A 16,406-nucleotide genomic window follows, 5' to 3' on the forward strand; every position below is an offset into this window, starting at 1 on the left:
ATGTTATTACTGGGTTTATGATCTGACCTGTTCCTGGACTATTTGTTTAGCCAAATAACTTTACAGCAGTTTTTTTTTCTGTGGTTCCTGCTAATATTATAGTTCATACAATATACTTTATAATGCTATGGTATTCAACAGAAAACAATGTTACATTTGAACATTTTAACCCATTAATGACTGACCGATAATTTTTCTATATTGGTCAATAGCAGATTTTATTTGAATGCATATGGTGTCAAGCCGGTTGCCTGGCTATCTACACAGCTGGGCACCCACTTCTAACAGCCAGTACCATGAAGCCTCCTATCCTGGGCTTTTAACACTTCACATGCTGGACAATAGAGACTGCTGCATTTATATGGCTCCAGTCGTCAATGGGAGCTAAGATGCAGTAATGCTGTCTGACCATTATTCAGTGTATGGATCCATCTTCTTCTGCCTCTGTACATTGTATAGTAAAGGGATCAAATGTCGCCATAAACAGCTGATGTTTGAGGGGAGTCAGCAGTCAGCCCCCATCTATCAGATATTTATGGCCTGTACTAGGGATAGGCCATAAGAAAAATCCAAGGCCAAATACAGGTATCATTTTTTATCTATATAGTTTGACACAATGCTATTGTGCTGCATGTAATGTATTACACAACTTGATGCAGCAAACCATAGTCTGAGATTTAAAACACTGCATGTAATTGAAAGTCGCAGTTTGCTGCTTCATGGTATATCAAGTGTTAAATGCATGGGGCCACATGGTGGCTCAGTGGTTAGCACTGCAGCCTTGCAGGCTGGTGTTCAAATCCCGCCAAGGGCAAAAAAACATCTGCAAGGAGTTTGTATGTTCTCCCTGTGTTTGCATGGATTTCTATCCCATATTCCAAAGACATACTGATAGGGAAAAAATGTTCATTGTGAGCCCTATGTGGGGCTCACAATCTAAATTTTTTTAAAAAATTATGTTAAATGCGTCTACCCAGTCTGTCCCTGGTTTCTAGCTTTGAACCCATCATTTCTTGGAAACTGTAACATTGCATTCCCAAAGTACCAGAAAGTAGAGTAGACTAATCCCACTTTGCTGGCTATTGCTGACTATCCAGACATTGCAGGAAGGATGTTCTTCCAATACGGAGTACTATTTAGGAAACTTTGCATAGAAAAAAAATACATAGCAACAAATACAAAAAATACCAAACACGTCTCCTCCACTTATTGATAGTATTTCTAGCCATGTTTAATGAAACTAAAATATAATACATAAGTAATTCCCTTTAATGCTTTTTTACTTGTTATTGTACTGATGATTTCATCTTCACTAATATAAAAATATTCACAGCATTCCCTGTGTTCCTCTGTGAATCAATATACATAGGGACCAATATATACACGGTTTGACATCACATTAATGCATTGTAAATAACAGCAAAGCCACTAACATACAGTAACTAAGCTGGCTAAGCCCATTGAATTCTGCAGCAAGATGCTGAAACAAGAGTAGAGCGGAGTGAATGTAACAGGTGCCTATTAAGTGACTATAAGGAATATATGCAACAATACCTACATCGGACTCTACAATTTCATCTCAAACAACATCACTTTGGTACTCTTAATATGAAATACATCAAAAATATAGATAAAACTATCTCTAAAATAATTATATCAAATAAGAATGATATTGTATGCAATGACCTTGAACAGATTTTCCTTTCAATTTTATTAAATAACAGCATTGTCCAGTTCTCATAGCCACACATTTAATGGAAATAATACAGACTTTTCACTTTAAGAAATGAATTTTCTATTGTTTCATACATCCTGATTTTACCCCAGTATTATGACTCATAAGAATGTAATAACATGACAAAAGAATACAGATATTATATGTGAGGGATACTACCTCTGTTGCATTGTGCCTAAATACACGTTAAAATTTTTATGATGACGACGTACAGACCAGAAGATGACCTCAAAGAGTCAGCAATGGCATGAACTGCACTCATCCGGAATTGATGATGAGAATGTAGTCCAATGATCCTTTATTTATATAAAAAAAAATCACACCACGCGTTCTTGGGTACATACCCCTTTCTCATGTGTACAATTAAAAAATTAAAATAGAGCGCTCAAAATTTAATGATAGTTTAGACAAACAAAGAATATCATAGCAAAGCAGATAAGAAAAATTCAATAAGAGTGACATGCTTAGGGCCCCCATAATAATCACATTCATAGGATTTCCAACATAGCAAAATCCACAGTACCTCCATGATGGTGTCCAGAAGAAAACCATTAAATACTCTACTTTGCCTGTCACACAACCCCAGTGACACATACAGGACCCACACTACACTTATAGCCACAGGACCTCCACAGGACGATCACAAAAAGAAATATTTTCTGGGGTTGTGTCCTTGGGTGCATATATTTCATTTTTTCGATCGTTCGGTGGGTGTGATGAGATAGTCAATGCATTTGCATGCACTAAGAAGCCTAAGTAACAGCACCATCCTCCACCCTATCTGACCATAAAAGTCTAGACAAGCCATCAGTGTGGTTTGTGTCAAGAAAATTCTCTGGTGTGCCTCTTCACACACACGCCTTAGGTCTGCCATCCACCTTCTTCATCATGATACAGAGTAGTATATTGTAGAATTAATTTAGTCCTTACCTTTGCCATTTGGGCTTGCACACCAGTAGCTTTCAGCGATGCAACTGCTTTCTGTGCTGCAGCAGGACTATCAAAATCTACAAATCCATACCCTGAAAAATGAAAAAAATATTTTTGTCAAAAATGTATATGACAATATAAAAATGTTTTTGACCATGAAAGGAGTTACAAGATTCCAGTCAATGTAAGCCTCTCAGCCCCATTCTGATAAATGCATATGCCATGATATATATGGACTGTGTAGAAAGAGGGTTGAAGGAATTTGATGCTGATTTGGGGGAGAATTCCACCCTGAATCAGCAGCAGATTCCACCCAGATTCTGCCTCCCATTGATTTCAATTGGCTAAATCTGCTGTGGCTCAAGACTCCCTGCTGATCAGATCCATTCATCTGGGCCTAATCAACAGCAGCAAGATGCAACTGAATGCTGATGCCCTGTATCGGCATCCTGACGATGGCACCCAGCAGCCAGAAAACGATGCCAAAAATTCCTCCTAATTTTACACTGTGTGAACAGTCCCTTAGACTGTGGTCACACGTTGCAGAAAAGCATTTTTTTGTTGTTGAATACATTGCTGTGTTTTGTTTTGTTTTTGCCAAATCCATGAGTGGATTAAGTAGAGTGGAGCAGTATAAATGCTTCCTTTATATTTTTCATTAAAATCCACTGTAGACTTTAGCAAAAAAAAAAAAAAAAAAAAAAACCTAAAGATTAAATTTGTTTACTGCATGATTGTTGTCAGTCTGGGAAGTATGTGTAAGCTTTATTTTACTCTCCAATCCTGTGTAATGTAATATTTAATGTAACATTTACTGTGCATATTAATGCAATGTAATGTAATATTTAATGTAACATTTACTGTGCATATTATTTGATCTGCATTATAATATTTATATAGTAATCATAATGAATAAAGCAATGTCTATATTTACTGTACTTCATTGTGCCCTGTCCATCAAACATTCAAAGCCTGCCTACCAGCTTGTTGAAGAATACAGGAAGTGAGAAGAAGTGAGAGCAGGCAAACTGGTGATAGAGGGAGATGAGAAAACCCATTTAAGGGAAGAAACATCTGTATATACAGATGTAGTAAAATTTAACATAACTTAACATGTTAATTAAACAGTTTCTAATCACCTAATTTTTTTTCTATAGCTTTCAATGGATTTGTTACGTGTTACACAGGTCATAAAGTTACCAGATTCAAGTTAAAGATGACTATATTTGTATCATATACATTTCTTCACTTATTGTGAAATGTTAAGACTTGTTTGTCACAATTTGTACTTCCATTCCTTTCTCTCTGTTGTCTTAATGAAGTATATCATTGAAGCATACATTGTACATAATAAGATTATTTAGCTTTCCCAAGTACAAGAAATGCGATATATGCGAGCTCATGTGAGTATGTGAGTATTATTTGGTTAAAAGCTTTCCAGCTCACCATGATATCTAATACAGTCATTTTTTAACCATAGCTCTTTGTAATGCATTGCAAAATATAAGAACATTAAGAGTTTTATAATTACATGAAGAAATAAAGATCTTTTCTTCAACCACAGAACTCAGAGTTCTACAACTATAGCTATAATTAATAGATATCAATTCACAGAAGTAGGGTTGTCATTATAGTTAATGATAGAAAGGGACTTTTATTTGTCCTAGTTATACTGTATTTAATATACTATGCTTTACAGTTGGACTAAACAGATATGTTCTCATTAATTTACAACCATTTCTAATGAGTTAATTCTATCTCACAATCTATATGATTATATGCTAAGTCTCTGCTCACATTAGCAACGTGTGTTTTGCATAATAACATACCTATAATAGCTATGTATTCTGTAGCCAATTTTTGGAAACAAGACTATTCCTGAAGTCTACCCTGTACTTGCCATAAAATCTTAATTCCTGCTTCTACCAAAGCCCAATCATTGTCCCTTATACATCAATACTGTTTCTCTTTGTACTCCACCCTCTACTAGTACCCTCTTTTATGCCCTACAACATATTAATGCTTTTATAGAGTAATAATTCCTCATTGTGCCCACAATGCAGCCAAAAGGGATCCACAGCCTTCTCTTCAGTACCTAACACAAAATAAAGCTGCCAATGGGATATTGTTTCTCGATAATAGTGGTCGTGGGGGGGGGGGGGGCTTCAGACTTATAGTTTTATCTACATGGCTATACATATTAGGTTCTTCAAACATTGAATGAACAGGATGTGAATATCTTGTATGTACAAGTGGGGCCCCACTTTGAATTTTGCCTAGGGCCCCATTTTGTCTAAAACCGGCCCTGCTTGCACCAGACATTTGTGTCCCTGACTGGTTGGTCCCTCACCATTGCTGCTACCAAGTTACCTTCCCTACTCTATCTATCTATCTATCTATCTATCTATCTATCTATCTATCTATCTATCTATCTATCTATCTATCCTATATTTGGCTGTGTGTGGTCATTCAGAGGCTGTGCACCCACTAGTGGCAGCACCTCACATTATTGTCTAATGAGCACCTTGTTCATTCTTTATATTTGTGTATTTGAAATGCTGGCGTGCTAGTGGAAACTAGTGGATACTAGTGGATATTAATGTGTGTATTTAAAATGCTAGCATCCATCCCCTCATGGATTATTGGTTTTGTTAGTGGTTGCTCTATTAGCATTTTGCACCTCTGCTGTTTTTATCATATACTGCATGGACCTGCCTAGATCCTGCACATAGTCATGTTTCATCTGCTATTGGGAAATTGGGCAAGTGTAGCCTTTTTTCAGAGAAGTTTTTATATTATCTTGTTTTTCAGTTGCATGTAAAAAGGCATGACCTTCTAACCAGCCTGTCAGATTGTGATGAGCAGTATAATATATTGCAAAACATTAGCAGTTCTATGTATTATACAAGTGACAAGGAAATTACAAGTTCAAGCACCATTAATAAATAAAAAAAAATAGTATAAACAAATTAACTACAGTTTTATAATAATAATAATAATAATAATAATAATAATAATATAATAAAATATTAATCCCCATCCCAAAATGTTTACTAAATAATAATAATAATAATAATAATAATAACAATCATCATCATCTAACAAATTAAAACACACATATTGACTATTATCATATCCGTGACCTGTTTTTTCTATGTCTTTTCAGGAAAAAGCTAATAAAACTTAATCAATGAGACACAGCTAATCAAAATTTGTGCCTTAAACTCTACAAATTTTCCCATACTCTACAACTTGTCCCACAAAAAGCAAGTCCTCATGTAGTTACATTAAAACAATAGAGATGAGCGAGTACTATTCAAAACTCCAGTTTCGAACAGCACGCACCCAAAGGAATGAATGGACGTAGCCGTCACGCAGGGGGTTAAGCAGCAGGCCGCTTCCATTCATTCCTATGGGTCCGTTTCGAATAGTACTCACTCATCTCACTCATCTCTACTCTTGATATATGACTATAAAAGAGAGCAAACAAAAAAAAGACTAGTTAATTCAAGCCTAAAACAGGACTGTCACTAACAGGTTAAAGAAACGTTAGCCTATTGAGCAGCCATATATTTCTGGGATGCAATATTTTAACTTCATTTAAAGAAAAAATAATTAAAAACATGCATGGAATGGATATTTTAAACTCATTGTATACATTGTTTACCACTGGATGCAGCAGGAGCCTCTCCCCCAAATTTTCTATGCAACAGGAGACAAATAATACTTAGTTCTAAAACCTTATGCAATTGTCAATCAAAAATTGAAGAGATCAGGAGGAAACAAACATCTGCACTCTCTGACCCATAAACAATGTGATCAACTTCTTTTTTCTCTTTACTGGCCTTATTTATTTCTAGATTTTTATTGTTCCTTTAAGAATTGCAAAGTAGAAATTGTATATCCTAATTAAAACATATACAGTATATAATATACAGAACTAAGACACAATTTTAGCACAGACAGCACACAGTCAGCAGTTAACCGCTCTCTGGGCTCAAAACATGTTCTGCATCCATGCGCGCATGAAAAAGAGCATGTATTAATTAAGATGAGGAACTCCATCTGCATTCTGCTTTATTGCTTCTTTAGCACTTTACATGAAGTAGCAAGCATTTACACAACACCACACTATCAATTTTCAAATTTGTAGAGTCAGCTCTGGTCATCAGGCAACCTAAGCAGGTCAAAATGTAAAAATTTCCCACTGCATGGTTGAGAGATCTGACAACCCAGAACATGTGAAGGAACCTGAAGATCAACATTCAAACCATTATATAGTATACTGAAAGCTTCTCAGTGCAATGAAGTGTGTAGCTAAAGATGCAGTGTAATAATTATGATCCAAAAGCATAACTGGCATCTCAGTTCTCATGGATGAGCCATGTCTGAAACCTGGTGCCAAATCATGTGGCATCACATAAACTAGGCACTGTGAACCCACCAGAGCCTACATAAGACTTATATTTCCTATTGTGTATCGCATGTTACGTTATTCTTTAACAATGAAGTTACTGTAGTTGCAAGATGATTTGTAAGTAGAGATGAGCGAACACTAAAATGTTCGAGGTTCGAAATTCGATTCGAACAGCCGCTCACTGTTCGAGTGTTCGAATGGGTTTCGAACCCCATTATAGTCTATGGGGAACATAAACTCGTTAAGGGGGAAACCCAAATTCGTGTCTGGAGGGTCACCAAGTCCACTATGACACCCCAGGAAATGATACCAACACCCTGGAATGACACTGGGACAGCAGGGGAAGCATGTCTGGGGGCATAAAAGTCACTTTATTTCATGGAAATCCCTGTCAGTTTGCGATTTTCGCAAGCTAACTTTTCCCCATAGAAATGCATTGGCCAGTGCTGATTGGCCAGAGTACGGAACTCGACCAATCAGCGCTGGCTCTGCTGGAGGAGGCGGAGTCTAAGATCGCTCCACACCAGTCTCCATTCAGGTCCCCTGCACCTCCCCTGCGCTGTTATTGGTGCAAAAAAGGCGCCAGGGAAGGTGGGAGGGGAATCGAATTTTGGCGCACTTTACCACGCGGTGTTCGATTCGATTCGAACATGGCGAACACCCTGATATCCGATCGAACATGTGTTCGATAGAACACTGTTCGCTCATCTCTATTTGTAAGGGCTAAGTCCACATGGCCAATGACATGTTAAATCCTTTGTTAGTCCAGAACAGGAGGGAAGCGGGTGAGAGTTTCCATACAAAAATGATAAAGGTACTTACTGTAGATGGGGACTGTATTTAATAAAAGCCATTTATCTTCTCTATATTTATATTTTCATATCCAGTAACTAACTAAAAAAACTTAGTGTGGGAGGGGCAACAAGGTGGCTCAGTGGCTAGCACTGCAGCCTTGCAGTTCTGGAGCCCTGGAGTCGAATCCTGCCAAGGACAAAACACCTGCAAGGAGTTTGTATGTTTTTCCTGTGTTTGCGTGGATTTCCTCCCATACAACAAAGACATACTGATAGGGGGAAAAAAAAAAAACTTAAAGTGTGTGGGGATAATAAAATTGCTAGGATAACCCTGACACAAAAGTGGCCCAAGTAAAAAAAAACAATAATTGTTATGGTAGCTTAGTAGTATGAGTAATAGCATCTGTATACTGACTGGCAACAATGAAGTTCTCATATGTAGACCACAACGGTATAAACTGATATGTACCCAGGCAGCCCAATACCATGATGAATTCTGACTTTCCAAGACCTTGTCTCATAAAGAACCCTCCTCTAGTATCCAGACGAAGATCAGTTATTGTCAATCACTGTACAGTAATATCATCAGCAGTCTCTTGAATGGTCGCCATTCCTATTACAGTGTATGACCAGCCACAACTTTCACTGATAATAATAATTTAGCGATGAGAATTGCATAGGCCAAAGCATGGTATAATCCCTAATGATGGCGATTAGTTGTTAATAAATCACTTAGTATTAGGGCACTTGAATTAATTGACACTATTTTATAGTATTATTGAAAAAAAAACTGTTGCTTTGTGACAAAGTTTAACTTGACTTTAGAAACTTACTGCAGCCTTATATCTTGCTACAAAACATAGTTAATTGAAAAACCATGTCAAATTAAACTTTATAAAATGGCACATTGATAAAAGCATAAAAGAATAGTTAAAACTAATATGAAGTTTCTTCTCTATTAATATATACATGCTACTTATACTTCAAAACACCTCTCAATATATTAAATGTATAATATATAGTGTTGAGCGAATAGTATTCGAACTATTCGTCGAGTACCTCCCTTCCATAGGAATGCGTGTAAGCAGCCAAACACCAAGGGGTTAAGCGCAGTGAATATTTATCGGCCGCTAACACGCATTCCTATGGGAGCGAGGTATTCGATGAATACTATTCACTCAACAATAATAATATAGAAGATCAAAATGATACAAATCCGTGTTTAGTTTATAGCTTTTCCTATATGTATTTTCCCCTCTATATTCTAGTATTTAGCCATCCTGCCCAGCAATACTACTTTCCTATCATATCTTAATTATAGCCGAGATAATTAGACAAAAATTTTTTGTGCAGGCAAAATATAATAATCTGTGAAAAAGTTAACTATCAGAACGAAAAATCATGGAAACTATCAAATCATCATTAGAGAAGCTCAGCGCCCTCTTTCTATGTTGTTTCATCTTTTTATTCATGCATAAGAGGCATTGCGCAATAAAATGCATTAATTAATATATAATATCGGGTTAATTGGTTCAATTAAAATGTCTGGTGGTGCAAATAATTACCAAACACGATGAAATTAGGATTCACGCTAGTATTTATCAACTATTGATTGCCAACTTTAATTGGCAGCACTCCACTGGCATCCGAGCGGCATAGTTTGGAGCTGAGCAATGTGTTTAGTCCAGGCAAAGCAACGTTAATATGTTCTTTATAGAAGTGCCAGACACAACACCAAAGAGTTCAATGCCATGTGCACACAAAAAGTCCTTTGAGGGAATTCAGTAAATGAAGAAGTTATATGGTTATTGATCGCTGAATCTAATTCATTTACTATCACGGGCAAGCAATGCATATTTATAGTGTGTATGTGGGTGTGTTTCGGCTTCATGGCATATGCTGTATATATACTGTATGTATGGGGATAATATGGTTCAGTAACTTTGTAATACTACAGACGTAGCCATGTATGACTTGGTTCTGAAAACTGCCTGCACCATATTAACTCACAACAAAATCCATAGAAAGCAATGGGAAAAAATCAAGGTAAAGGACTTATTAATTGAATACCTATCAATATTTTTGAGACCTGGGCCCCCAGCTGATCAGCTGTTTGACTAGGTTGCAGCATTCATGTGAGCTCTGCAACCTCTTTAGCACTTACCAAGCACAGTTCTGTATTTTTGTACAGCAGCTCTCCTTGGTATCTAAAATCAGCCCATCCACATGAATAGGAGTTGCGAACTGGCCACATAACCAAAGAATGTGTCCTCACAAGGCCTGAGAATTGGAAATGGTGTGCAGGGAGTGCCACTTCCACTTCAGTCAGCAGATTCTTGGGGGCTCGGGAATGTCAGACCCTCATGCATCTTGATGCAAGTGTATATATAATATGTCAAAAAGTCACTTTGTGTTTCCTCCTGACATTTTAAAGATGTTTGAATGGGATGGAACCGTTCTTTTAAAGAAATTGAAAACTAGTTTTGAGCAAATTGTTATCTAAGCTTCTAGCAATCGCTGCCTCTGAACCAAATACTCTATCAAAGTCATTGGCACCATAGATAACTATTATACTAGCTGTTACGTCCCTCTCTGGGTGTGATGTTCAGGCCAGTAAATCTAGTGGACACATAGACCGAATTTCATGGGTGTGAATTTAGGGTAAGATAACACTCACTTACATTGGGACCTCAAGTCTCCCCTTTTGTTTGCAAATATACAAGCAAGTGTTCTGTCTTCTCTTTCCAGACTACTTAGAGTAAACCGAAGTAGATTCACATCTGTATTGCCATAATGGACACCAATGAAACCCATTAACCTATAATAGGAGCCATCAAGTTTTGTCCAAATGTCCATCGTTCCAATGTAATAATATCAATCCTTGAGTATTTATAAATGCTGCAATCCACATGTTTCTTCTGACAATGTATAAATAAAATAACAATGCATTATCATTTCCATTCTTAGTGGGTCCCTACACATTGGATATCCCTACATAGACCGGTACTGTCAGCACTGATAGAAAATCTTCTGCAAAATTGCCCCAAACTGTAGTTAATTTAAGAAACATAAAATCAGTCACTTTAGGAAATTTGACATTTTTTCAAGTACCTAATAACATTATAGAATTTGAAGATTATTTTAGAATTTTTCAAATCTTGTAAAATAAAGCTACTTCTTTATATTGCTTGTGATGCTAGATCCTTAGTGCATTTAGTGCACTGCTAAAGCGGTAATTGATCATTCCTGACACGTTGACCACAACATCCATTAATGATCAATAAAGTCTATTAGTTATTATTCAGGATGGAGAATACGCTTTACCTGCAAAGATTGTGTGCTATGCCTTGACAATTGAAAATGTATTATCTAGTATTGCAAATAAATATTTACTGTGACGTATACATTTGCAGTATTTTTGGTGTATCAGACAACAACATGTGAATAAGTTATCCTTGTGATTAAACTAAAAATGGAAACATAACTAAAAATGTAAAAACATTCAAAACTTAAAGGGAGTCTGTCAAGTCCAAGATCCTTCCAAAACAAATAACAGCGCTGAATTGAGGGCATTAATAGGAACAGAAGTGGTATTAGTAGAAGTGCTGCACTTTCAATGTCAGGTGTGGTTATTTTGTGGAAGGATTGTCAATGCTAGGTGTGGTGCTCTGTGGAAGGATTGGCAATGTCGGGTGTGATGTTCTGTGAAAGGATTGTCAATGTCGGGTGTGTTGTTCCAAGGAAGGATTGTCAATATTGGGTGTGGGGCTCTGTGGAAGGATTGTAAGTGTCAGGTGTGGTGCTCTGTGGAAGGACTGTCAGTGCCGGGTGTGGTGCTATGAGGAAGGACTGTCAATGTTGGGTGTGGTGCTCTGTGGAAGGTTTGTAAATGTCGGGGGCGGGGCTCTGTGGAAGGATTGTCAATGTCGGGTGTGGGTCTCTGTGGATGAATTGTCAATGTCGGGTGTGGTATTCTGAGGAAGGACTGTCAATGTCGAGTGTGGTGCTCTGTGGAAGGTTTGTCAATGTCGGGTGCAGGTCTCTGTGGAAGGATTGTCAATGTCGGGTGTGGTATTCTGAGGAAGGACTGTCAATGTTGAGGGTGGTGCTCTGAGGAAGGATTGTCAATGTCGCGTGTGGGTCTATGTGGAAGAATTGTCAATGTCGGGTGCAGGGCTCTGTGGAAGGATTGTCAATGGCGAGTGTGGTGCTCTGTGGAAGGATTCCCCAATAAATCCATTAGCACAGAGATGACTCTATGATGAGGTGGAGAGCAGGATAGAAGATGAATAGGCTATATATAGCATAACAAGAGAAAACTGCAAAAGCAAACTACCTAGTTGGTGGTGACAATTGGCGACTAGGGTATTATGCACCAGTGCAAACATTCTTACACATTTCAGTACCAGGCCAATTTTCCTTGTTCAGGACCAGACACATTTTCGGGTTTTTCCTATATATGGTAGCTCAGCCATCAAGAAATGTCTTAAAAGTCTTCCATGAGATATTTCCTTAGCTATTAGGCATATTGATGTTATTAGGTTTAACAGTTCTTTTGTTAATTCTAGTAGTGTTTACTCAGTAAATGGAGCACGGGTACAAAAAAATTTCTACATGAAGGCGTATGGTTGTCAAAGAGAGTGGTTTAAGTAAGAAGAGCTTTTGCTACGCCATAGCCATTTTGCTCATTACACTGCTTTTCATTTGAATGACTGCCATGTAATAGGACATTTCCCCTGTAGAATTGGTTGTTGAATATACTCCAGTCAGCGATTTTCCTAATGCTGAAGGAAAGCATGGACTTGAAGTGCATCGGTGATTGATAGGTACGTTACCAACCATTGCTTTTCACTAATTGAAGTACTGAAGACAGCAAGATGTAGGAACTTCTAAGAGTCTTCTGAATAGTGCAGCTGCCTCAAGATTGGCAGTAGACTTAAAACCGAAAGACACAGATTCACTTAGTTAGAAGAGCATATATGATAGGATAAAGTAGGTTGGAATATTTTAATTCTATTATAGGTGACTTAATGCTTTGACTGCCTAGATATATGCAAATACAGCATATAAATGTGATATTAAAAGAGTGTCCAGTTATGATTCTTTGTCCAAGTGCTTTGCTTTGTTCCCTGGTTAACCATGGAAGTGTGACTGTAACCCACTGCGTCATAGTTACTTGTGAGATCCGATACTACTGTGCTGATTAATACAGTAGCAATTTGGCTATTCAGGAGCTTACTACATTGTAACTCAGTACAATACAGTAACTTACATTCATGTGCCCATATACAACCTATATATACACAGACCATTTTTCATGGACAGTGCACTGTAGCGTCAATTGGCCCTAAGGCTAGTGATTGGCTACAGCAGCATTGCTTGTATACCAACATATGTATATAATTGTACAAGTAGAAGAACCCCTTTAACCGGTTAAGGACCGCTGGCCGTAAAATTACGGCCAGTGATCCTGGTACCTAAAGACCGGCCGATTGTAAAAATACGGCCGGTCTTTAGACTCCATTTTAGAGGGGATCGCGCGTCCCCCCGGCGACAGTCCCGCCCCCACTACCGGCGCGGGACTTGGTGAACATGCCGGGGACCGATCTGATTGGTCCCCGGTCATGTGATCGCTGTGACAGCAAGTCACAGCGATCCGTTCTATTTACTGTAGTGACGGCTGCTTCTAAGTCTCCTCCTTCTCCTCTTCTTCTTACACTTAGTTTCTTTTGTGAGGAGAAGAGAAGAAGAAGCGATATTTTAGAGCAGCAGCTGTCACAAAGCACTATACTTTGTTTCCACTGCCCAAAAACCCATCGATCACCCCATCCACTGCCCAAAAACCCCTAATTCCCACCCCATATCACCTTATACATAGATCATATATATATATATAAAAAAATAAATATATATATATATCTCTGTATATCAGATCTAGATAGGGAGATATATCTATATATATATACCCGCCATATAGGTATATATATATATATATATATCTGTCCCCTGTATAGCGCTAACATATTCTTCGGCGCTTTACAGCCACTGTGCCAAAGAGGGCTCGCAGTAATCAGCTCTCTAGCTAAATACATATATATATATCTACCGTATAAAATATATATATATATATATATATATATATATATATATATATATATATATACCCGCCATATAGGTATATATATATATATCTGTCCCCTGTATAGCGCTAACATATTCTGTGGCGCTTTACAGACATTGTCAGCCAAAGTGTCAAAGAGGGCTCGCAGTAATCAGCTCTCTAGCTAAATACATATATATATATATATCTACCGTATAAAATATATATATATATATATATATATATATATATATATATATATATATACCCGCCATATAGGTATATATATATATCTGTCCCCTGTATAGTGCTAACATATTCTGTGGCGCTTTACAGACATTGTCAGCCAAAGTGTCAAAGAGGGCTCGCAGTAATCAGCTCTCTAGCTAAATACATATATATATATCTACCGTATAAAATATATATATATATATATATATATATATATATACCCGCCATATAGGTATATATATATATATCTGTCCCCTGTATAGCGATTATGGCGAGGAGGTTTTATACTAGTGAGGAGGCATACGCCATTCTTTGGTCAGATGCATCAGATGCGTCTGACACTGAAACATTTGCAGACAATGAAAATGACAATATAAGTGTCAATTCCGATATGTCTTCAGGGGACGTTCTCCCTGATGACATTGACTCTTCAGATGGTGAAGGTGCAGGAACTAGCAGTGCGGCAGCACACAGTGACACTTTCCCACTAATTGATGTGCGTTCCCTCCAGTGGGCACCTGCTCCATCTTTTGCCCCTAGAGTCCACCCATTTACTGCATCTCCTGGCATAACAGTGGATGATTCCCAGTTTACCCACATGAATTATTTTAGTTTATTCATAAGCGACGACCTCCTCAATGAAATTGTCCTTCAAACGAATTTATATGCCACCCAGTACATAACCCAAAAACCTTCCTCTGCCCATGCCAAAGATTGGACACCCACAGATCTAGTGGAAATGAAAAAATTTTGGGGCCTCACCCTAAATATGGGTATTGTAAAAAAGCCCTCAATCAGATCATATTGGTCAAAAAGTCCCGCACAGTCAACCCCAATATATTCGGCAGTCATGTCCAGGCTTCGCTATGAGCGAATAATGAGGTTCCTTCACTTCAGTGATAATTCACAGGCCCCCCCAAGTAATGATCCAAACCGTGATCGGTTATTCAAACTGAGACCCCTCATAAATTATTTGAACCACTCCTTTTTACAACATTACACCCCAGAGCAAAACGTCAGTGTGGACGAATCCCTCCTTAGTTTTCACGGCAGACTGAGCTTTCGCCAATATCTCCCTTCCAAACGGGCAAGATATGGCATAAAGCTATATAAGCTTTGCGAAAGCAGTTCTGGCTACACCGCCGCCTTCAGAATATATGAGGGACGAGATAAAAAAATTAATTCCCCAGGATGCCCCCCAAATTTTCCCATCAGTAGTAAAATAGTGGTGGAGATAATGCAGCCCCTGCTACACAAAGGGTACCACTTGTATTGTGACAACTTCTATTCAGGTGTGGCCCTATTTAGACACTTGCATTGTGCAAACACAGGAGCATGTGGAACCATGCGCAAAAACCGAATTGGTTTTCCGCAGCAGCTAGTGGGGAAGGGCATACAAAAGGGGGAGTCCTGTTCTTATTCTTGTGAGGAGCTGTTGGCGGTGAAATACAGAGATAGGAGAGATGTATATGTGTTGAGCACAATACACCCCACAGGAACAGTGGCAGTGAGGGAAAGAGGGGCAACAGCAGACAAGCATAAGCCAATAAGTGTGTCCGAGTATAACAAACACATGGGGGGGGTGGATTTAAGTGATCAAATCTTACAGCCCTATTTGATAAAAAGGAAAACCAAAACCTGGTACAAAAAAGTGGCCATCTACCTAATACAAATTGGAATTCACAATGCCTTTTTACTTTATAAAAAGAAGGGAGGCACCGACAAATATCTGGATTTCCAGGAAAAAATAATTCACAACCTCCTTTTTGACCCTCAGGACCCCATAGAGAACCCCCAGTCTGAAAATGTCAAACGACTAACTGAAAGGCATTTTATCAGTCTAATTCCTTCCACAACAACACGAGCTAACGTGCAAAAAAAATGCCGTGTCTGCGCCAAAAATGGGCGACGCAGAGATACCCGTTACTTTTGTCCCTCATGCCCCTCACAACCAGGCCTGTGTATTTCTTGTTTTGAGAGATACCACACTGTTGTTCATTATTAGAGCTCTTCCCCAGAAAATATTCCACTTCTAATTTTGTGGTTGCCACCAAGCCCCATTTTTTGCATAAACCTGCAAATTCCTATTGTTATAAACTCTAAATTCCCTAAATTATACCCCTAGATGAATACATTGGGGAACAAAAATACTAATTACATTTTTTGCATAAACCTGCAAATTCCTATTGTTATAAACTC

General features: G+C 38.1%; 1 protein-coding gene across 1 annotated transcript in view; it reads right to left on the bottom strand.

Annotated features, from left to right (window-relative positions):
- RBMS3 (RNA binding motif single stranded interacting protein 3) overlaps positions 1-16,406 on the bottom strand; it is a 508,182-nt gene that overhangs the window by 231,294 nt on the left and 260,482 nt on the right. The window contains exon 4 of the mRNA XM_075271372.1: positions 2,666-2,757. Within this exon, the coding sequence (XP_075127473.1) occupies positions 2,666-2,757 (92 nt within the window). The remainder of the gene's footprint in view (positions 1-2,665; positions 2,758-16,406) is intronic.

Source organism: Leptodactylus fuscus, chromosome 4 (assembly GCF_031893055.1).
Source record: "Leptodactylus fuscus isolate aLepFus1 chromosome 4, aLepFus1.hap2, whole genome shotgun sequence".
NCBI lineage: Eukaryota > Metazoa > Chordata > Amphibia > Anura > Leptodactylidae > Leptodactylus > Leptodactylus fuscus.